General features: G+C 42.8%; 2 protein-coding genes across 2 annotated transcripts; one reads left to right on the top strand and one right to left on the bottom strand.

The window, feature by feature from the left end:
- The first annotated feature begins 469 nt into the window (after positions 1 to 469).
- LOC110981317 (polyadenylate-binding protein 2-B-like) lies at positions 470 to 8,171 on the top strand. Its single transcript, XM_022238808.2, has 7 exons — positions 470 to 623; positions 743 to 856; positions 2,265 to 2,447; positions 3,221 to 3,327; positions 4,070 to 4,157; positions 4,387 to 4,535; positions 7,276 to 8,171. Exons 2-7 carry the CDS (start codon positions 743 to 745, stop codon positions 7,307 to 7,309), a joined length of 675 nt encoding a protein of 224 aa, XP_022094500.1. The 5' UTR covers positions 470 to 623; the 3' UTR covers positions 7,310 to 8,171.
- A 113-nt stretch (positions 8,172 to 8,284) lies between these two features.
- Positions 8,285 to 18,022, bottom strand: trappc2l (trafficking protein particle complex 2 like). The gene is made up of 4 exons (XM_022238809.2): positions 17,932 to 18,022; positions 14,446 to 14,706; positions 12,506 to 12,585; positions 8,285 to 12,221 (listed from the first exon to the last, which is right to left on the bottom strand). The coding sequence occupies exons 1-4, from the start codon at positions 17,962 to 17,964 to the stop codon at positions 12,179 to 12,181; spliced, it is 417 nt and encodes a 138-aa protein (XP_022094501.1). The 5' UTR covers positions 17,965 to 18,022; the 3' UTR covers positions 8,285 to 12,178.
- Between the last annotated feature and the right edge of the window lie 7 nt (positions 18,023 to 18,029).

Below are 18,029 nucleotides of genomic sequence, written 5' to 3' on the forward strand. Positions count from 1 at the left end.
AGGCGGCTACATTCATAGGAGCGCATAGTTTTACTACTATTAGGGGGTATCTTCGGGAAAATGCGAAAAAAAAGTTCATAAAATTGAAACGAAAAGTGATCAATCTGGCCATAATCTTGAATTTCAAGTGGAAAAAAAATTATCTTGAATTTCCAGCGAAAAAAATGAAGGCCAACCTCGGAGGTTCAAGAGTCGGCGCTATTTCGGTCTAGTACGGGCGCGTATTTGGTGTAATGCAACCGTAAGACTCAGTGGGTCCGAGTTGACTCGAAGTGGGTCCGAAATGGCGTGGGTCCGAGTTGACGTGGGTCTGAGTTGGTTGTGGGTCCGAGATGGTCGTGGGTCCGAGTTAGTACTGGGTCCGAGTTGGCGTGGGTCCGAGTTGGTCCTGGGTCCGAGTTGGCATGGGTCCGAGTTGGAATGGGTCCGAGTTGGTTTGGGTCCGAGTTGACCTGATCCCATTTTGATACATGTATTTGAGGTAAACAACAATCGCAAAGCCACAGAGCGCCCTCTCGCGCATGAAAGGAGTGATTGGGCTCGTTTGTGTGGAACGGTTCCAACATACGTGCCCATTTATTTAATTTGCCTTATTCAATCCAGTAACATCGGAGTCAGCAGATGTAAGTATGCCTGTTCTATGATACTTTTCAAAGAAGTACAGCTTGAAGAATATGTGTCTGGTAAAAAGTCGATGTACTATCAACCGTGTTAGCCACTTTAATCTCAATTTCATTTCAAGATGGCGGATTTTCTTGACGATCAAGCAGAAGATGCATTAGTTGCTGGACCTGATGAAGAAACTTCACAAGGGCTTCAGTCACCCGGTGCAGATGAAACAGGTGTTGAGGATGCTGTGAGTGCACTATTCATTGCCTTCAGTAGTTGAGCTTGATTGATAATTATCATGATTTACATTGTGTTTTCATCCTTTGTTGACAATGGTTGATCACTGTTAATCCAATCATCAAGATCATACATTAGGGGCCTACCCCCAAGAACTGTGGGGTCCGCTCCGCTCCCACGAACCCCACAGAAATTAGCCTTTTTCACCAAAGGCTCTGCATGATGTTTAACACGGCACGAATAGCTATTTTATTCTAGTTGTGTACCCGTAGAAATGGTGCTCCATTTCCCCCAAGATCTATGTACAGTATGGTAGTTTACATATCTTTGTACTTTGTACCAAGAAAAAAAGGGGCCAAAATCATACCGTTTTCAAAAAAATGGTGCAAATATTTCTCGATCAGCGTCTGAGAGTCATGTGGTTCACATGTGTGCTTGTGAAGACGAGCCGTAACCAAGCTGCAATCCAAACACAACCTGACAACACACGGAAATTGGCTGCAGCCGCTTTCCGTACATGTGTGTGTAATTCTTCACCATGACTGGACTGAATGGTTGAAATTGCAGTTGGCTGCGGCGCGCTGGGGGTCACACTGACCAATCACAGGACTCCTCATTATGCCCGAATTGTAGGAACGATGAGCAACCGCCATTGGGTACCAGTGCACATGAGCACACTGTCACACAGTGAACACTTTCTGTTGAGGCCACACGTGGATGAGGACAGGCAGTGATGTTTGGCTCTTGTTGTCGAGCTCGAAGTCACCGTCTTGTTCAAAAAGCGATTTGAACTGTATGTTAATGTGCTGGAGACAACGTCACATGCGATGTTGGCACATACGCGCCGACGACTTGATCCCTGAGTGCCTCAATGTCCGGAGTACAGTTTAGGTGTGATCACAGCTACCGGACATTGCGGCGCTCAGGAATCAGTTGTGAATGGTCCGCTAGGCTGGCGCGCCATGTGACATCATTTCCAGTACATTAACAAACAGTTAAAGTCATGAGTGCTATGTACTAGTGCAGTGTCAGCTATGACCATGCATGTCATTCTTATTTAGGAAAGAGTTCCCTATCCGATATCACTTTACACCCCATGCACAAACCCTGTGTTTTCTAAGCATACAGATCAATATTTTCTGTGTTGAATTTGACTCGTACCCAGTTGATTTTACAAGGGAATGTAAACAAGAAAATTTTGTCCAGAACTGATCATTGATCATGCCCCACAGATGTTGAAACTAACAGTGTCAACCAGTGGTGATCTCCATCGTGTGTCTACAATTAAAAGGTGGAATTTCGAAAACGCCTACACTTTTGAAATACTTTGCTCACTTATTTGTGCTGTCATTTGTACATGTTATATCAGCTGATTTCAACATTTCAGTGTTTCGATGTGGATGTCTGGTGTTCTGCAGGAACTTGAGGCCATCAAGGCTCGGGTCCGAGAAATGGAAGAGGAAGCCGAGAAGCTCAAGGAGATGCAGAGTGAAGTGGAGAAACAGATGAACATGAGCTCCCCGCCGGCACCCGGCCCGGCTGCGCCGTTGTCCCTGGAGGACAAACAGGAGGTGGACAGCAGATCAGTTTATGTGGGAAATGTAAGTCGGCTAAAATGGGCCGGGTGGCATGTGAGAGATTTGCGTAGTGTTACGAGACAGTGAATTGGGCTTCTGACCGTCTGTTACTTTTACAGCAGTTGGTGAGTTAAAGTGGCACTGAGGGGAATGCGTACTGTTCTCCCCCATCCTCTCATCAGGAAAATCATCTCTATTTTCTTGGGCTATGTAAGTGCGGGAGAGAGTCTTTCAACATTTACTGAATGGAAATGAAGGGTTTTTCTTTTTAAGGAAGGAGTATTGAATCTTGACAGCACATTTTTTCGCCGTAAGTAGGCCATTTTTTTAAAAAAATGTTTGAAAACGTGAATCTGAAGCTGAGAACCATGTACAGTTTTGTTTAGAAACACTTTGAAGATGTTTTTGACTCTCCACAGGCTTTTTACGCATCCTAAGAAGTGGCGCCTTGCTCAGAGAGAAAGTCCCTCATGTTTGGATTGGGGGATTTGAATCAACATCCATTTTGAAATGTGTCGATACACTATTCTTGTCAGCTGAAACCAGATAAAGTCCTCCCCTCTCCTCAAATGAAATTAGTACTGAGGATGATTAGACATCGCACTGCCTGCTAGCCTGGTAAAAAGTTCATATCAGTCCCCCCTCCCACCTCTATCCCCCCTCCCCCTCTGAAATGTGGCTTGTGCAGATTGGCAGCTAATTGTGAGAAATGAAACTTTCATGGCAAAATGTGCTGCAGTTGAAATGTCACAGGTCCCAGACATAACCTAGAATTTATTATTATTTGTTGCCAATAGGTTGACTACTCCACGACTGCAGAAGAGTTAGAGGAGCATTTCCATGGCTGTGGATCGATAAACAGAGTCACAATTCTATGTGACAAATTTACCGGCCATCCAAAGGGGTAAGTCGTGATTAGAATAATTACAGGTGAGCGTGTTACGTGTACACACAAGTGTGTATTTGCCTGCAACTGGGGACCCCCTATTGATCCTCTTTTGTTTGTACTTTAATTTTTGAGAAGACCACCCATACGTCTTGTACACAGTTGTCAATCGGGGACCTTATTGTCCTCTATTGTTCAGGGTCCCCAATTGAATGCAGAAACAAACTCAAGCTTACCCAACACAGTTTTTTCTACTTAAGGAGTGGACTGCAAGTCCTGAGCAGTCTTGAGATAAAGCCTCGCAGTGGTGGTATGGTCCAAGGATTGTATCCGTGCATTTCTACGGATCTCATTACCAGAAAGATCTAGGGTTTTTTTTCAGGTTGATGAGCTGTTGCTCAATGGCCTTTACAAAATGCATTGGCTGTACCAAGAATAGGCTTTCCACATCTGTTGTCGCGTATTTGTGACCGGAAAAGAGCTAAACCTCGGTCTGGACACAGAATTCGGATAGGGCGATTGTTTGTACAACAATATGCTTGCTCATGCACTTCTCGGTGTGCAAGTGGGTGCAAAACTCGATTTTCATCTGAATGCGCACAGACCAGTGATGCCTACAACTTGGTTCCAGCCACATGGCAGCTGTGCAGTTCAGCTCAATGCTACACCCCTCCCTTCGTCAACAGTGACAGGGACTTTTTCCTGGACCCATGCCTGCTTTGCTTGAAAGTGTAACACGGGAACTGATGTTGTTTTCCAGATTTGCCTACGTGGAATTTTCCGACAAGGATATGGTAGAGCCTGCATTAGCCCTCCATGAATCTCTGTTCAAGGGACGGCAGATTAAGGTGTGTAAGCTTAATTCGCTGACGTGTTCATCTTCCCATCCACAAACGATACTTCATTGGACATCCAGCATACATCAGTCTGGTCATTATGCTGCATGGCACTGAGGCACTCCAAAACGTTTTTTTAGAATATGAAAGCATTGACTCTTTGCAGTGATTTGTAAAATGAGTGGGTTTGCAAATCCCTGTTTTCGATAGTTTTCAAATCGGTCCTTTGTTTGCCTGCTAGGTGAGTGCAAAGCGCACCAATCGGCCAGGTATTTCTACTACAGACCGCCCCGGCCGGGCACGATTCCGTGGTGCTGCCAGGTCAGTGTACCGTGGTGGGTACAGTCCTTATGCCAACCTCTACAGCGGATACAGGCCGAGAAGATACAGGTAATTTCACCCTGTGCATTTGGGCATGACTGGGGAAACCGGTTTGCACCAGGAAGAGGCAGTCTTGTTGCCTTGTGTTTGGTGAGGTTGTTTGTAGTGGCGGCAAAGCAAATGTCAAACATCCCTTTTGGACATTGTGGAAAGTTCTTACACCAAGAATTTGCCAAAACTTGAACCCATTCCAAATTTAGTGAGTTTTGCAGCATCGAATTCAATCTACATTTGCATGAAAAAACAGAAATGGCCCAATCCCAGGAAAATATGACTGCTTTACATCCGATCCTCATTTGTCTACCATTGCCACTTTGTGTTTAAAAAGTTTCTCACCACTCTACACGTACATACCTGTGTCACTTTGTCACATGGTCAGGACTGGAATTTAATTAGGCTCAGTATCAACAGTTCTTACTCTCTCTGTAGTTTTCCTAGAAATCTTCTTGAACTTGCCAAACTCTGAGCAGGGTGCAGTATTCAAACCTCAAGCCATTTTCCAGGGGCTGTCAACATCTGCTTATCAAAAGCAGGTTACAGGCTGCAATGCCATTTATGCCTTGCTGCTCGTGACTGGTCCCTGGCTGATTTTTGCTTTGTAATAAATTTGACAAGTGCAGTCCCCTGCTTAAGAGCTTCACAACACTGGGCCCTGCAGCACTTGGTTTGCATAACAAAGTTAAGTCATCAAGCCCTGTGTAAGGGTAGTGGCTTGGCTGCTGTGTCCCTGCATCCATTAAAATCCAGTTGAAACCATTTGCTGGATTTTGATAGATACGATGTTTGGGGTGTTATTGCAGAAATGTCAATTAAAAACATTTTTGATGAACCATGGAAAAAGCATGGTCACCACGAAGTGAAGTTCCAGGATCTTGCATTTCCCAGTGCATGTATTTATTAGATTGTTTTCTTGGTTTACGTGTATTGGTTCATTTTCCAGCAACAAAAAAAAATCTACGTAGAGTGTTTGTTGTGTGTTCTGCAATTCCACTGTAACAAACTGACATTTTGACGCATCTGAAGTTAATAAAAGTTTATTATGAATACTTCCTTGAAATAGCAAAAGGACCATTCACAGATGACTTCTAGTTTCCCAAGGACCACCGGTTTGCAACGTATTTATAAAAAACAAACCAAACATGGAACTAAACCCCTTGACGACAGGAATTTCTTCCCGAAAGCCGACTCCAAGAATTGCAGCCTTGCTTGGCCATGAAGGCCACCTGCCAAACTGCAGATTCTCGGTTTGTGGCCCTGCGTGCCCTGCGCGCTTTGAATTACACGGTGAAAAGGCTGATTGTTCGGTGGCATGTGGCTCTACTCACGCTTCCACATTCCCGCTGCCTCTTTTCAAAGTGGGGACTATTGTGAAGCTGGTGATTATGATGCAAATTCAGTCTTTTCATTTCTGGGCTACGCACAAAGGCCAATCACCATATGTACAAGAGCCAGGGTCTGCCTTCTTGAACCGTGTTTGCTCGAACGTGGGCTGTGAATAATAGCTGAAAAGCGGGCCGAAGATCTCAATTTTTACGGCGACTCTAGCCGTGTCCCGGCACGAAGGGGTTAAAGTGGGTGCTAGAAGTCATCTGTTAATGATCTTTTCGCCACGCACCACCACTGTGTGTCAAAATGTTATTCTGTTACAGTGGAATTGCCCCATTTGTTGTGCTTTGTATTTTAATCAAAACATTTTATTCTTTTGCACCAAAGGATTGTAAAAAGAAGAATAAAATAAAACATAACAAAGAAAATTAAAGAAAAAAAGAAAAATAAAGAAAAAAAAACATTTAAAAAAAAGCAAAGAATAAGAAAAAATAAAGAAAAATGACGAAAGAGAAGGAAAAAAACCACAAAAACAAAATGTAGGTCCAGACGATCCCATCCAGAAATGCTGTGATTGATGGCCAGTTATAGATTCGGAATTGGTAAGTGCTCCTCCTTCATGTCCTGGAAACCAAGATGGCGATGTTGTGATTGGAGGCTGTGCACTGTGGGGTGTTGCCATCAGAGGCTGATTTGTAATTACCCCATGCAAACAAAATACCTCAGGAGAAACTGGCATTCCTGAACAGAACCAGATGTCGATATCTGGAGAACCTGGAGTCTCTTTGACACCAATACAAACACCAACTTCACCTCTTCAATAACTACAGGCAACTGAAAAATGTATACAATTAACTATACAATTGAATTGTTTAGCCTTTGAATACAAGTGACACTGGATATCTTCAAGGTTTATGTCAGAACAGAGTCAGCAGTGAAAACATGCATCTGCACAAAATTGAAGCCAGTCAACTCAGTTTTCTTTCACGAACAGAGAGAAATGACACGGAGATGAAGATTACTGAAAGTTGTAATTTTGCAGAAATTACAGAAAGAACTACATAAGTTCATTGTATTTTAATTAAGCAGTTTTAAATCAGTAATTAGCAAGCTTCTGTTACTAGGTTTAGCAGGTAGAAAATGCACGTGCTTCAAGTATAGGCTACATCCGAATCGGCTGTCTAGAGGTACTGTAGGTCTAGGTCTTCACTCCATTGGAAATATGCGGAGATGCACTGACGGTAGACCTAGCCACAGCTCTGGAAGACCGTTTCGGACACAGCCTTTGAGTGATTTCAAAGTATAATCTGTCCACACCTAATTGTTTTACAAGCTGGGTGCTGAGCGTGTCCGTCTATTTTGGAGCGCGTGTGCTATACCCATTCTAGGTTGTTAACGGTCGACCTCTCTCTTCTCTCCACAGACCTCGCCGCTACTCCAGGTATTCCCCTTACTGAGAAATTTGTACGTATGTTTTGCATATTGTTACTCCAGAAAGAACTGGCAAACCACAGCCCAGTGTCAAAAAAGAAGCAGAATTTTTATTTTCCTGGGGTGGGGGGGAGCTAATGCCTGAGGCAACATTAAGATGAATCAAAATTTCTATTAATCCAAAGCAAAAGCGAATACAAAACGTTAAAACTGCTGGATCCTGCCAGTTTATGTATATAGTATCGTTACTGATGTCGAGGGGGGGATCAAGAAAGGGGAAGACAGCGAAAGTCTCTTCGATGCTGTGTTCATGCTCTCGTTGCTCTCTGCAGCCCCCGTTTTGCTGGGTGAGCATGCAGTGCCAAGATTAGGCTGACATTTTTAGGCAAAGTTGGCCTATGTTGCTGGAGACTTGCAAAGGTTAAGACTAGACGCATTCATTGTTTTTTACACATCCAGAGGGTCGTGGGCAGGTTGCCAATATTAAAAAAAAGTTATGGAAATGAAAACTGAATCGTGCAAAATCAGAGACTCTCCTGGGCCAATTCGTCACAGCATCAACAAAACTGCAGATTTGTGTTTTGTTAGAGATTTTAAGGACATGCTTACGGAACTCTTACAACTTGCACACTGATTTTCCAGCTCACTTTTTATTAGTTTCATATCAACATTCCCTTTAAAATTCTACTTTAAAGGTTAGGACTTGTAATTGTTCCACATGTAGTGCCCCAAAGACGTGTGTACCAAAAGGATACTCTTTAAGCCATGTGCCTTAAAATGGTTTCCCCTTTAGAAAAGAAAACTACATGTGATTTGTCAGGGTGTTGGCCGAGTTGCCCCATGTCTTTGCAGTTCTGGAGTCAGATGCTTTTTCAATTGCAGTCATGGGCTTGTTTTAGAGGCCAAAAAACTGGACAATCGAATTTTAGTTGAAGCAGGATGCATACGAGCCATACCATATGTATTCCTTCAAAACCAACAAATAGAGTCAAATCAGCAAATTATTTTGAGACCATCTTCTGTTATTTTTTTTCCTTTTTAAAATTCAGACTACATATGTACAATAGTTCACTCTAAGTTTAATTTAATTACTCCATTATTTAACAATAGCCAACATGAAATCAACACCATGAATTTTTTTGGGAGGGAGGGAGGCAGGTGTAATAGCATTGCAGTTAGGGAAATAACAGGGTTTCTTTTCAAATACTTGTAGGTAGTTTTTTCCCCCAACAATACTTCAATAAAGTAGACTAGAATTCAACAGTTCATGTATTGATGTGTTACCTGTGAGAAGATGCCCAATAAATTTCTGTTAAACCAACTTGATTGTGTGTCACTCTGGTCTTATGTATGCATTTGTGTTAAACATTTCAATCTTACCATGCGTTTCAGTCAAGTGAAAGTTAGGCTTACCGAACACAATTTTCCGATGGCATTTTATTTTTCTGTGCGGTAGGGCTGTTTACAATGCAGCCCATGTCCATGTGGAAAGAAATTCCCTCCCCAAAATGCACCTGTGTGTTCTTGATTAAAATCAGCATGCCTCCCAACAAAGTAATCCCAGTTGAACATCCCAGGACAGTCCTGCGATGATCGTTGCAGATCCTGCAGCATGCACCATGTTTGCTTCCGAACATCCAACTTGATATGATCCACAATCCTAGTTGGCAGGGTGCCCTATTCCCAAATACATGTAGTGCATTTCAAATAGTGCCTGTCAGTTTGGAGATTCTGTTCTGAAAAAAACAAGGACACACCACCAACACAGGGTGCAGTAGAACTGAACAGGCCCATAAAAGATGACATACAAGTTCATGTACAGTGTTATCAGGTCAACATGCAGGCATAGGACGGGGGGGGTACTTGTGAAAGATTCAAGGAGTTGAAACGATATCCTGACAAGCTGCCCGGTACAGCTCACTGACTGCAGCTATACAACAGGGTTGGTGACTGATGCAAGTCTGTCACAGCTGAAACCCACAGCATCACCCAGTTTGGCAGATATACATGTACATTATACAGTTACGGTACAGAAAACACTCATCCGAACACAAATTGGTTAAGTTCATTCAATAAGGCAACCCCCAAGATGGGCAGAGCGCATGCCTGTGGCACTAGAGGGGTTACTGGTATTGATGTGCTCACAGTCTAGCGGTAGTATACCAGCAAGCCTGTCTCTATTGCGCATGTGGGTGGTGTATTTTGTTGCAAATAAAAAGCAGTCTAACACAAAAGAAAAAAAAAAGCTTTAAAATTGGAATTACATGTTCTCCCTTGCACCTTTTCTTTTCATGTAGTACCTGAACTTATTTGTTGCCATGCGTTATTGACCCAACTAACTTCAAAAAATACTCTGAGAACTTAAATTTATTTCTGTTGGGTAAGTTTGACAACACTAGTAAATTATGCGTTCACAAACACTATTATTTTTACATTATGAGAAGGAATGTTTCAACAGCAAATGGCTAACAATGCTTCATCTTTAAAAGTTTCCCACGTTTTTCATTCAGTTGCCTGGTATACTTGTACTGCACAACTTCGGGGGGAAAAAGAGACAACATAAGGCCCAGGCCTACCTCTTTTCAAGTTGTGTTTGGCAAAGTATGGAACACTGTCGAATTTCATTACACATTTGTAAATTCATGCTGTGAATGGGAAGATACAAAAATTGAAAACCATTTTGGCCTACATACTGTCCCTTCAAAAGAAATCAGTGATTTGCGATTGTTTCATTCTCATGGGCATCTGAGCCATAAGAAAGGTTTCCAAGCAATCTCCGAAATCTATCAGATTTTCCTGGAAAACTTCTGTGGACAAAGCAAAGTGCCTAATAACATCAAGAGCTTCACGGATAGAAGGAGGTGGTACAGGATCACCGGGGACCTCATCAACACCGCCAGTGCATTCAGCATCTTCAACCTCTGTATCCGAGTTGGCATTTCTGGACCTCACTGATTCAATGATTTCCTCCTCCGTGAGTTGCTGGGTGTTGCCTCCAACCTCCGCATCAATATCCACATAGTCTGCAAGTGATGGTATCTTATCCTGGCCGAGGATGTCTGCTAGATTGTCCCAGATGTTTCGGAACTGACGTGCTTCTCCTTCGTTTTGCAGCAGAGCATCATTGGTAGATGGAGTTTCTGCTGGGCCTGTCTCGTCAGGGTAAACAAAGCCAACTCCCTGGAAGCAGTTAGCAACAGTAGCTTGAGTGACCTGATGCCATGCATTCTTGACTGCAAAAAGGGCGTCAAGGAGATCCCATTTGAAGGGGGAATTTCCCTCTGCTGCCTCCAGGCGGTGGGTTCAAGTTCTTGAAGACACCACCATCCCTCGGTGGGTGCAGCTTGTGGTATTCGGCGGTAAAAATACCAGTTCGATGTTGTCGCATTCATTTTGAGGGTGGGCTGGGCATTTATCCACGACCATGGCAATCTTCCGTCCTTCACGTACCATCTGGTTATCCAGGTTTTTCAGCCACTTGTCGAAGAAATCAGACATCATCCAAGCCTTCTTATTGGCAGTGTAGGTAACTGGCAAGTGACGTACTTTTTTGAATGCGCGTAGTTTTTCACTCTTGCCAATGACATACATGGGGAGCTTGTCCAAGCCATCCATATTGGCACAAACAAGTAGAGTTCTTTGCACTTTGTTTTCTTTTTTCCCGTGATGAGACTCTCCTTTAAAATTGAGGGAGTTTTCCGGGAGCATCTGCCAGAAGAGTCCAGTTTCGTCGGCATTATAAATGTCCTCTGGTCGGTACTTCTCTAGTAGTCACTGCAGTTGCCTTTCTTTCCAATTGTTGACTACAGCCCCATCGACACCGCCAGATTCACCCGCCTGCACGACTCTGCTGATTCACCACCGGGCCTTGAAACGCTCAATCCAACTTGGGGTGAGAGTCTCTGGTTCATTCTGGCCAAAATCAGCTGCGAATTTCCGTGCCTGAACTGGCAACATTTCACCGCTGACTCGAATATCTGGCAAACTGGATTTCTGCCGAAACCAGGCGATGAAGGCAGAATTCACATCCTAGAAAGTTACTTGCTTGATGCGCTTTATACCGCCCTTCCTGGCATCAGATTTTTCCACAGCTTCAATGATCTTTGTCCTTGTTCTTCAGGATGTCGAACAAGGTTCCTCAGGGAATGCCAAACTTCTGAGCCAGATCCACCTTTTGCATCCCAGGATTGTCTTCGCAAAACTTCACGATCTTGTACTTTTCTTTGTACGTTTTTGTCGCTAGTTTGCGTTTCATTGAACTTGATTTGGAGGCCATGATTTCTTCATTTTACTGAATGAACAAACACGTGTATGCGAATAATGTACAAACTGTACTGACTGCACGAAACAAAGGGATTAGTGTACTCATGCTGACCGATTATCAACCACGGTCTGTACGTGCTGCTAATAAACAGACATCAGTCAAGCAGTGTGGGACTTGTCACTTGACACTTCTTGACAACTGCGGCTAAGCAAACTGATACCGAAGCACAATTTTTTTTAATGCCAATTTACACACAGGAATTTTTGTGGTTTTGTGGAAAAGGGAATGAGAAAAACATGCTGACTTATACGAAATGCCGACTTAGAAATGAAAATTGTCAATGGAAATGCATTACAGGACTTTTGTCAAAAGGCCAACTTAGACGACATGACGAGTTACGCGATGCCAACTTAGTCCGAGTTTACTGTATCCTTAATACTGTGCCTGCACCACCTCTTAAAACTTGTTTCCACAAATGATCTTGTTTTCCACCTGCCTACAGATAGATAGGCATCCCACTTCCGCCCTCTGCCAACAGGGCAGGTACATGTATTTCATTTCAATGTCCACCTTTATCATTCTCCCCCTCAGCAAATGCTTGACGAGACATGTATTTTGGGAGAGACATATTTCAGTCTTGTACCATCATCTGCATCACTGTGTTGTCAAAAGTCCTGCAGAGAAGAGGCAAAACAGAGGGGTAAAATTATCCGAGGAGATATTTTGGCAGCAGATGTGCCACATTCTTGATCTTTACACAGTTTGTAACGTATTAGCTCGGCTTTCCAAAGTCACACATTTACAGTCAAAATAAAACACTCCAACAATGTTCCAGTGATAAGGTAAGCAAGCTCATCCCAGCAACCTTTTTACGAGAGCTCTGACTGAAAATCCTTGAAATTCAACATCATACTGCAACACTATAACACAATCACAGACATGAATATTCCATACATACTTGGATTTAATGTTTTCGCCTGGGGTGTAGAAAGGATTGCACAGCATGTCCACATAGGCATTGTGGAGAGTCTTGAACATCTAAAAAAAGAAAAGACAAAACAAATTCATTCATGCTTCTTGAACTGACAGCCGCCACTGAGTGATAGGAATATTTATTACATGTGATCTGTCAAAATGAGAGTAAAGTCGCATCCTGCCCTTCCCTATTCTGAGAATTCAAAGTCATAATTATTGAAGTGAAGGTCACTTTGGGGGTTTTGTAATATTTAATAAATTACACAAAATTTTATTTTTTTTAATGAAAAGAGTAACCCGCCTCCAGGATCAAATATTTAAAAACTTCATTTTCTCACCAATTTTGACGATAGCATTATTTGTGCCTGGTGTGAAATGTTGAAACAATGTCGGGAACAAAGACGCAAAGCTGCCAGAATAATGTCACATTGTCACCTGGTACTTTACCCTAAGTGTTCCACGTACATACTATTGGAAAGCTCTCTTTCTGCTGAATTCAAAAATACCAATATCTCAGTTTTTGAAAATTCTGACTTTCAGCTCATTTTGCAGTGACAGCTCACATATAAATGAGTTGGAAGTGTCTGTGACTATAACACAGAACAAAAATATGCCCTCCTATGTAATGTCTGGGGCCTAACTTTTGGGAGCTCGCAGCTGAAAAAAAAAGTTCATTGAGTTCTTTTGCCAGGCAAAACTTGGCCGAGAACCAGTCACCAGCAATGTTCCAAGTTGGCCAGTAACATGTTACAGCAAGTTTTCACAATCAGCAGAAGGTGCAAGCCATCTGCTCAATGTGTGAACCCTTGTGAAAAAGACGTTTGGCAGCTTAGAGAAACTCCCTCATGAAATATAAAAAAAGACCTTAATATGATAGGGAAAACCATCCAACTTTTAAATCTTGAGTCAGGGAGCTAGTATCTTTCTGAATCTTCAAAATTTCAACACCACAATAAATACACTGGGCATACCGTATTCTTGTATTACCCAAAACACAGACCCAAGACGCAGAAGAAGAAAAAGTGTCTGGGCCATCAGGTGATACCCTCAAAAGAATGCAAAACTTTCCTTGTCTTACACCTCTCTGACCCGGGTTGAGTCCCTTCTAAGGATTGGGTTTTCAGTCCCTGCCTGATTCCGGGGGTTCCCTAGCCCAGGTTGGACGTCATCTACATTGCATTGCGACTAACGTCCACGGTATAAAAGTCCTCCCACAATGCGCAATTTTTTTCAATGGTTTTTTTCTCACATTTTTACCTGGCGAAAACAGCTCAAATATTGTCCACAAGTGCCTTGTATCCCGCATTCCATAAATGCTGTGTTGAAATTACTAAATACGCCTGCGGACAGTGTATTTTGCAGAAAATTCTGCAAAACTACACGCTTTCTGTCGCAATTAGTGAACGATTTAAGTTCGTCTGGTAGTACGCATTTACATATGCATGAAATGGCCTCTGAGCTCGGCCCCCATTCTGTCAGTTATGTTGTCTAGAGCTAGGTCTAGGTCTTCGCTCCATTGGAAATGCATGGAGACATGTAGACAAAAGACCTAGCCGTATGTTTGGAAGCCCGCTCGGACACGGCCTTATCTGCAACTTCTTCACACCCAAGGCTCTTCCACGCATGGGTGAGGGGCAGTCGGTTACTATGCATTTCGCGTATTAAATGAAATTTGATGGGTTTGGGATAAGATTTTATTATTGATTCCATATACAGACACCACTTATCTTTCCTGCAGTGACCAATTAGGCAAATGGAAGCAATAAAATGGCCTAGAAAGTCAAATGAAGAAATGACAATATTGAGGTATTCAGTTAGAAAACAACAAAAATATTTCAGACCAGTCTCACAGGGTTAATGCACAGGTCATAAAGCGGTGTCTGTATATAGAATTCTTTTCCACAGAGGAAACCAGAGACTCACATTTCGGATCTCGTTGTCTCGCAGCTGCATATTGGATGACTCCACCACAATGACAAACTTGACTTTTGTGTTTGTGACGTAGCCATAGACTTTGTAGTCCTCTGTCGGATACAGCAGGCCAAGATACAATTCCCTGGGGTCATTCACACTCTTCCCGACAGCCGACACCTTCTCCTCGATGACATCCAGACACGTGTGCACAGTGTAGTGAAACTTGAGTTCATTTTCCGTCGGTATTGTGGTGATGTACAGCGGATAGTTCTGTGAAAATCAACGTGTAGAGGATTCCTCTTGAAAGTTTTTCACGCATGGTGTGGTAGGAGTTAGTCCCTTAGCTACAAAGCTAGCTGCTTGCATGCGATTACTTACAGTACTTCAAGACATTACTCTGTAGCATGCAATCATCCATCATACATGTACACGTCACAAAGTAGTCGTCAGCACAAGGGAGGCTGGGAAGTGCACTTACATCTTAATGATATTGTAGCGCAAAAGCGTGCTTGCAGCGAGTTCGCAGAGCTAGTGGCTGTTTACGCAGTGCCCCCAATTGGTAGACACCGGACAGCGTGAGCGCAGCGGGGAGATGATCATGGTGCGTCACAGAGGAAGGACATGTATGTGAATCGCTGCTCAGCGTCTGGAGTGCTGATCTACTGGGTAGGAACGATAGGGGATCGGAAGCTGGGGATGGAATGGGGACCTTTTGGAGGAGGGAGTTCAGTCCGTGTGCTGGCTGGGGTTCCCAGGAGTTCTCGTAGTTTCCGCAGTGGGCCAGGAGTTCTGGCTGTGCTTTACAGTCCTTACCATCTGCAAAGGTGCTGTTCTTTGATTAATTATTCGATGAAGTTTTTTGCCAAATAGAAGGATATCAGTAATTAAAAACATTGTGATTGCCATTAGAAACCCATGATTAAAGGTGTCAGTGTCCATCATTTCTCTGTCTGTCTGTCCAGTCAGTCCCTTAATGTCCGTCCCTGAAGTCTGTCCCTAAGTGTCCGTCCTGACATGCCTGAAAAGAGACTGAGCAGCACGTGTTGGCATACCGCACTCCAAACAGTCTCACTCATTACATGCGGGTTTACCTGGACAGCCGCTCGTCTGGGCTCACCAAAGGGTTGGTCAGAAGGCTGACGTGATCTTTGCGAAATTCGGTCGCGATATGCAAGGTCAAGTTGGTTCAAAACGTGTGTGCCATTTGAATGTAGTACCAGTAGGCCTAACATTAAAAACGGCAACATGCTTAGCAGGAACACTGGAATTTAACAGGGAAACTGTGCAGTACGCATGTCCTAAAATGTCACATTTGGCAGGGAAACAACATGTATTCAAGTGTTTACTTTGAAAATACTTCAGAGCAGTCTCAATACTGGTTTGTCATGTTTGTGCACAGGATATCCGCCGTGCATGGACATGATGAACTACATGTAGCCTGACATGCCTGCATCTGTGGTCAACTCAGGGGGCCGGACCACTACTACCTGACTACAGCTGCAGCAGCGCCGAACTATTCTGGAATATTTCACACATAACTGGGAGATAGTAAAGTTGGGGACCCTGTTCCTATAATAGAAGGGAGAGCTACATTTCAGCTTTTGAATTCACCTTGGTACATGTAGATGACTGTGACATCATCATCATGCCATGTTGTAAAAAAACATGAAAAAGGGCAGAGTGATGAGTTTTGAGGGAAATAATGAGGGGGAAACTGTGAGTGTTTTTACACATGACACATGGTGGATTCAAATTTGCATGGCTGGTTTATCAGTAAGAAAGTCACATTTTCTCACAATTTAAAATCTAAAATCTTCAAAAAATAGGGTCAGTGCAATAAACATGATAAAGAGAGAGGTGCCTTTATTTTGGGGGACTTAGCGGCAGGTTTGGGTCAGCTCGTACCCGAGTTAACTCGTACCCTAGTCAACTTGTACCCAGGTCAACTTGTACCCCAGCCAACTCGTACCCCAGTCAACTTGTACCCTCGACGAAAACACACGACCAAACGACTTGACGAATTGTGACGCAAAGCATTACGATAATTTGTCTCCCTTTTAATACCCTGAATGAATTACAATAACATTTCTTCCCCTTTTTCCTGATTTTAATCCCCCTGAGACGTTCTGGGAAATTTATTTAGGGTGTGGTTGAAAGGCAGCTACAAAGCCTACCTAAGTCATCGTGTACAAATAAACACCAAAGAAAAACTAGTCCACAAACATGACAAATGGTCAATAACTTATAAACGATGATAACCCTGATACCGGCTCCTACATCCGCACCTTTGACACATAATGGACAACACAGGGGACATTAATTTAATGCCGTAGAGTTTTCTGTAACTACATGTCGTTTCATGTCGTTTGTGAAACTCCTCAACCATTTTTTGAAGAGGCTTGTAACACACTCAAAACAGACGGCAAAGTGGAAATGGGGCGAAGGGGCGATGCGGGTATGGGGCAATGTGGCGAAGTGGTTAGGGGCGATGTAGAAATGGGACGAAGTGAATAGAATATTAAGACTGCAAAAAAAGGTATTGAGAATAATCAACTTGACAAGCTTTCAGGATCGTAGTGATCCTCTTTTTGTTGAATGTAAACTCCATAATTTTGGTCCTTTGTGTCTTATTGTGGTTGCAGCAAGTTTAGTACGCGATAAAACCCTGTGGAAACATACAAGATATATATCATCTTCAACTGGGTACCTTCGTGCATCAACGTAAATCAAACCAGATTGCCCAAATCCATTTAGGCCTATTCTATGTTTAGAAAAAATGAAAATGTTCATCACTATTATGCTAGGCAACGTACTGACTTCCACAGGGTTTTATCGCATACTAAACTTGCTGCAACCACGATAAGACACAAAGGACCAAAATTATGGAGTTCATTAGATTCCTTGTTAAAAGTATTGGCAGTAAGTCAGTATTTAAATTTAAATATAAGACTTGCTTGTTAAATAATTATTTATAAAGATAACGGGTTTACTTGTCATATGTATGTCCATGTTTTATTAATTTACATGTATATTGTCTCTTAAAGTCTTATGTTGTATGAGTACATGTGCAATCTCTTGATGTAACCTTAACTTAATTAATGTGGCGGCCACTTCTGGACAAGCTTTGCTTTTTAGCAAAGCTTGTCAACCTTAATTATATAATTGATCTTAATAATGTGTATTTATCCTATCTTTGTGGTGGTAAATAAAGTAAAACTGATTGAATTGATTGACTGTAAACCGTGTAAAGCAGGTAAACCCAGTACATACAGGCCTGCCCATGATGCCGGGTGCGTGCGAGTTGACCCTTATTACTAGGACTAGTACCTAGCGGCCAGTTTTGCGAGATTAAAATGACAAGAAAACTGGGGGTTCCCAGGTATACAATCCCCCATATCAGTGTCATACTCAAAACGTTACAGATACCCAATGATAACAAATGCTTTATTGGATTGGGGTAAAAAGGAACAAGGTTCTATTCTAACAATACTGTACCTCCTTCGCTATCACTGCGACACAGACTGCCATGTTGGACGATCAACAGCGCCCTCTATCTCCTGATTTAGAGCTAGCTAACTTGCACAAGCTCAGAA

Source organism: Acanthaster planci, linkage group LG06, assembly GCF_054643075.1.
Source record: "Acanthaster planci isolate LZ-2023a linkage group LG06, COTS_SCS, whole genome shotgun sequence".
Taxonomy (NCBI): domain Eukaryota; kingdom Metazoa; phylum Echinodermata; class Asteroidea; order Valvatida; family Acanthasteridae; genus Acanthaster; species Acanthaster planci.